The sequence below is a fragment of the Mercenaria mercenaria genome, chromosome 3 (assembly GCF_021730395.1).
Source record: "Mercenaria mercenaria strain notata chromosome 3, MADL_Memer_1, whole genome shotgun sequence".
NCBI lineage: Eukaryota > Metazoa > Mollusca > Bivalvia > Venerida > Veneridae > Mercenaria > Mercenaria mercenaria.
In genome coordinates this window covers 18,567,560-18,573,767 of record NC_069363.1, presented here as the reverse complement: position 1 = coordinate 18,573,767, position 6,208 = coordinate 18,567,560, and the positions used below count along the sequence as shown (strand labels likewise).

Sequence of the window (6,208 nt, the reverse complement as noted above, 5' to 3'; positions counted from 1 at the left end):
TTCTGTTCATACTTAGTTTGCGAGCTGTTAGATTACTTATTTATGAATACTACTCAAAATTCTGATAAAAAAGAAACAAATATCTATACGTTCCATTGGCTATGCAACACTCTCTAACCATAGGGGGTAAATTGTAACAGCATATGACCCGAATGACGTATTACGCTGAAAATGTAGTACTGTAAAATGCGAATTATTTGCGTTGTTAGAATCGAAATAATAAATATGTTCCAATAATTTTATCAATTAATAAAACATGGGCAGTCGTTTGGATGCGAATAATTAAATCACTCGTGCTACGCACTCGTGATTTAATATTACGCATCCAAACTCCTGCCCATATTTTATTAACTGATAAAATATAGGAACAGATTTATTATTTCTTAATTAAAAGCACAAAACATGCACACAATTTATAAATTGCCACCCAGATTCTGCTCATTAGGGATGTGCACTATTACGAATTGCTACTGGCCGTGCCCAAATTTTTCGAATCTAAGTGTACCCTGCTACCTTTATGCACCTTATGTACCAGTCACTTTATGTACCAGACACTTTATGTACCACTTTGACATTTAATTGTATCTCATTTTGTAGCACTGTCAATATGTGATAATTACCTGTGACAACAACTTTGATTTAATCAGCTTATGTCCATAGAATGTTGTTAACATTTTTGTGTGCATATAATTTACCTTATTAATTATAACAATTAACATTTAAATTTAGTAAAAAAACATTTCAAGTAAAACAAAACAAAACATTTTCATCAAATCAAAACAAAAATGATCATCCACTATATATCATATATTATGTGGTACATAAGGTGTCCAAAGTGGTACATAAAGTGCTGGTACATAAAGTGTCTGGTACATAAAGTGACACATTTAACATATTGTAGGCCCTTTCCGATCATGTTCAGTTCTTTTCGCGGAAAAGGCCCTTTCCGGTAGCCTGGCACCAGTCTAGTCAAACACGTTATCAAACCATCGAGCGTTTTGAAGATCCGGATGAAAACGTAGTCGTCACTTCCTGAAAGAACTTTTGAAAAAAACAAAATTCAACATGGCAAGTGCCGGTAACTGGTCAGTTGTTGGTAAAACAAAGAAAACCAAGGGTCAGAATCAAAATCTGACCAAGGCTCAGAGGAAGCAATTCGTCGATAACATGCCAAGGATTGCTCCACTTGGTAAACTGATTTCATTTTGTTGCGCAACAATGCTACATCTGGATAAGAATGGGTGGGGTTCAGGCCAAGATTATAATAATTAATAAGCTTACTTTGGTCTCTAACTGATCAGTTCATGTAACTAATTCTTTTTTTGTAACCCAGGTTTGAATCCGTATCTAGTCTAAATGAAATTTTCTGATCCCTAGCAGTTCTTGAACAGGTCCCAGAAAAGTCACAAATTAGCTATAATCTAGCTATATATAGCTAGAAATGGCTATAAAACTAATTACAATTGTTCAGAATATGTGAATATCAAATACAAAATAGTTATTATCCCATCCAAATGGTTTATGAGACAAAAGACAATCACAAAGAATGGAGATCTATGCAGTTTCAGTTTCAATACATGTTGCGAATTTCTGCGATTAGTCGCTTATAAATTCGTCATATACACGATGATTGTCACAAGTGATAAATTCAGTGATGATTTATCGCAAAAAATTGCTGCAGTTATTGAAAATGTAACTACAAAGATCTTGGTTTTGTGTTATTGTCTTTCATCTTACAAACCTTTTGGATGTGATTATGACCATTTTACATCTTATTTTGTCCTATTGGTATTGGTTTCATAGCTACTTCTAGCTATATATAGCTAGATTTAGCTATATAGCTAATTTGTGACTTTTCAGGGACCTGTTGAACAGTGTAGTTATAATAGGTTTATAGGCCTAGCTGTACAGTGTAGTAAAAAGTCACTTGCACACAAGTTTTATTTTAAAAAAACGCATTTACAATGCATGTGTAAAAAATCTGACACAAAATACATTGTTTGTCCATAAGGAGCCGAAATTCAAGCAACCTAACTTTATTTTTGATCCACACATGCACGCAAGTTTTAGAAATCTGCGTTTACAATGCATGCATAAAAGTCTGTTGTTCATCCATAAGGTGCCGAAATTCAAGCAACCCAACTTTATTTTTTGATCCACACAATCAGCTGTTAACATTTTGCTAGGTGTCAGAACGAGTCGATATGATAATTTAAGCTCAGCTTACTTCAGGTACTTGTGAGATTTTCGCGAGAACTGAGACAGTGAATAAAAATTATTCGTAAAACTAAATGCGATAGTATTCAGCCAGCGATAGTATTCAGCCAATCAGTGACACGGTTACATCTTTGACACTTTCCGATAATTGTAAACATGTGTAAGTGCAAGAAGACAACATTTTTGAACGTTTTTTCAACAAGTTGTAAGTAAGTAAGTTAGTAACGACTTAATTTATAGTGGATGACATATTTGGCAGAGCCAATTTATAATATGGTCCACTGTATTTAAGCGGTCAGCTGCATCTACTACACAATTATTTGGTCTCCATTGTAAAAGAAAGATTCGTAAGTTGCTTGTTTATAAATACTTACAAAATGACTGGTTGCAGACAGACTTTCAGCTGGCAGTTTTCTACAAATTACATTTCATTTTTATTAGAGGCCGATACTGATTGTGCTCAATTGATGACTATATGCAAATTGCAAAGAGCTATAAAAATAAAAAATGTATTTTATACTTCGTTGCTATATGTAAAATATAGCAGCCAAAAAATGTTGTAAAATCTCTGCGCGTACTACTTACCAGCATTGCCTGAAAATTTTGAAAACAGTTTTTTTTTCAGAATTATGGATTGAAGTAATACTCATTGCATGGGAAATGATGTATATATCTAACAAAATGAATGGTCACATCAATAGTTTTATCCATAAACAAGAACATGATAGCCATCTTTTCAAATCACTTCACAAGTTTGCTTGCAGTTGGGGGTTTTATGCTGAGTGACAGTTAGAAATTATAAATTTGTAGGAAACATTTTCTTCACCTAGAAGTTTCCACACTTTTCTACTTTTATTGGAGGATAAGTGACCTCTAAATTAATATAAGCTCTAGCTGTACCCTGTGGTGCATGTGTACAACAAACAACTTTCATTAACACAGGCTGAATAAAAGTGTCTTTTCTCATATATACTTCTTAATAATTTGTTTCAGTTGGAACATTTTTTTAAAAATTTGTATGGTTTGTACCCAACTTTTTTTTATCTTGTACCAACATTTACTGAAGTATGTGGGTACATGTACCCACTTTTCAAAATGTCAGTGGGAATGCAGACCTTGTTATTTTCTCTCCCAGGGTTTATTTTGAGGCAGTGGCTTACGTTACTAGCCTCCAATTCTAGGACTACGGAAGTTCCTATCCTAGCCACTGCCTTATTTTAATGGCAATGATGTTTGACGATAGGGCTCTTGTTTGCTTTTTGGGACTGGGACCAGGGTCCATTTGACAGTCTGGCACTCTTGTTATGCTTAAAAAAATTTGTGGATTTGTTTCATGCATAAAATTTTTGCTCTGTCTCTGTTATAATTACTTAATGTATTAGGCCACATTAAAAAAAGTCTTTGTTTGCTGTCTCCCGACCCTACTTTTTAAAGTTGGGTAGGTCCATATAGGTAGGCAATTCTTTCTTTTTTTTAGCTCACCTGTCACAAAGTGACAAGGTGAGCTTTTGTGATCGCGCAGTGTCCGTCGTCCGTGCGTGTGTGCGTCCGTCCGTAAACTTTTTGCTTGTGACCACTCTAGAGGTCACATTTTTCATGGGATCTTTATGAAAATTGGTCAGAATGTTCATCTTGATGATATCTAGGTCAAGTTCGAAACTGGGTCACGTGCGGTCAAAAACTAGGTCAGTAGGTCTAAAAATAGAAAAACCTTGTGACCACTCTAGAGGTCACATTTTTCATGGGATCTTCATGAAAGTTGGTCAGAATGTTCATTTTGATGATATCTAGGCCAAGTTCAAAACTGGGTCACGTGCGGTCAAAAACTAGGTCAGTAGGTCTAAAAATAGAAAAACCTTGTGACCACTCTAGAGGTCACATTTTTCATGGGATCTTTATGAAAGTTGGTCAGAATGTTCATCTTGATGATATCTAGGTCAATTTTGAAACTGGGTCACGTGCCTTCAAATAAATCAAAAACTAGGTCAGTAGGTCTAAAAATAGAAAAACCTTGTGACCTCTCTTGAGGCCATATATTTCAAAAGATCTTCATGAAAATTGGTCAGAACGTTCACCTTGATGATATCTAGGCCAAGTTCGAAACTCGGTCACGTGCCGTCAAAAACTAGGTCAGTAGGTCAAATAATAGAAAAACCTTGTGACCTCTCTAAAGGCCATATTTTTCATGGGATCTGTATGAAAGTTGGTCTGAATGTTCATCTTGATGATATCTAGGTCAAGTTCGAAACTGGGTCACGTGCTGTCAAAAACTAGGTCAGTAGGTCTAAAAATAGAAAAACCTTGTGACCTCTCTAGAGGCCATATTTTTCATGACATCTTCATGAAAATTGGTCAGAACGTTCACCTAGATGATGTTTAGGTCAAGTTCGAAAGTGGGTCACGTGCCATCAAAAACTAGGTCAGTAGGTCAAATAATAGAAAAACCTTGTGACCACTCTAGAGGCCAAATTTTTCATGGGATCTGTATGAAAGTTAATCTGAATGTTCATCTTGATGATATCTAGATCAGGTTCGAAAGTGGGTCACGTGCCATCAAAAACTAGGTCAGTAGGTCAGATAATAGAAAAACCTTGTGACCTCTGTAAAGGCCATATTTTTCATTGGATCTGTATGAAAATTGGTCTGAATGTTCATCTTAATAATATCTAGGTCAAGTTCGAAACAGGGTCATGTGCGGTCAAAAACTAGGTCAGTAGGTCTAAAAATAGAAAAACCTTGTGACCTCTCTAGAGGCCATACTTATGAATGGATCTCCATAAAAATTGGTCAGAATGTTCACCTTGATGTTATCTAGTTCAAGTTTGAAACTGGGTCACGTGCCATAAAAAACTAGGTCAGTAGGTCAAATAATAAAAAACCTTGTGACCTCTCTAGAGGCCATACTTTTCATGGGATCTGTATGAAAGTTGGTCTGAATGTTCATCTTGATGATATCTAGCAAGTCAAGTTTGAAACTGAATCAACTGCGGTCAAAAACCAGGTCAGTAGGTCTAAAATTATTAAAATCTTTTGACCTCTCTAGAGGCCATATTTTTCAATGGATCTTCATGAAAATTGATCTGAATGTTCACCTTGATGATATCTAGGTCAGTTTCGAAACTGGGTCATGTGCGGTCAAAAACTAGGCCAGTAGGTATAAAAATAGAAAAACCTTGTGACCTCTCTAGAGGCCATATTTTTCATGAGATCTTCATGAAAATTAGTGAGAATGTTCACCTTGATGATATCTAGGTAAAGTTCAAAACAGGGTCACGTACCTTCGAAAACTAGGTCAATAGGTGAAATAATAGAAAAACCTAGAGACCATATTTTTCAGTGGATCTTCATGAAAATTGGTCAGAATTTTTATCTTGATAATATCTAGGTCAAGTTCAAAACTGGGTCACATGAGCTCAAAAACTAGGTCACTATGTCAAATAATAGAAAAAAACAATGTCATACTCAAAACTGGATCATGTGGGAAGAGGTGAGCGATTCAGGACCATCATGGTCCTCTTGTTTGGTGGGGGGATTATACTTTTACCAGTAGATATATGATCGTTTCTTACAGAATTATTTCTTCTGTAAAAATAAGACAAATCTGTAAATGGTGTATAAAAGGATGAAATTAAATAATACAATTTAAACTTTCTTACTCATTAGTTTGCTTACTTGAAATATATGAGGCAATTTTCATATCGCAACTTTAATAAAATTTGACCAGCATTGCCCATTAAAAACTTTCGGGGCGCATCATTTTAAGCGGGTAGGTAGGGAGACAGCAAACAAACATATTTTTAATTTTGGCCTTAGATTCAAATAAACCATTGCCCCACATCATCATCTACATCATGGTGTTAATCAGTCCAGCAATAGCTCTTGTTTCTTCAGATATTCCCATGTTTACTATCTAACATTCAAATAGTCACATGTGTCAGCTTTGCTGACAGTTTTTGCCGCTTTTGGTGTCAATAGATCTCATAGAAATTGG

General features: G+C 35.3%; 1 protein-coding gene across 1 annotated transcript in view; it reads left to right on the top strand.

Moving 5' to 3' along the window:
* The first annotated feature begins 990 nt into the window (after positions 1 to 990).
* LOC123525343 (transmembrane protein 214-B-like) overlaps positions 991 to 6,208 on the top strand; it is a 32,170-nt gene continuing 26,952 nt past the window's right edge. Inside the window, exon 1 of the mRNA XM_053539615.1 lies at positions 991 to 1,189. Coding sequence (XP_053395590.1) covers positions 1,066 to 1,189 — 124 coding nt within the window. The 5' untranslated portion in view covers positions 991 to 1,065. The remainder of the gene's footprint in view (positions 1,190 to 6,208) is intronic.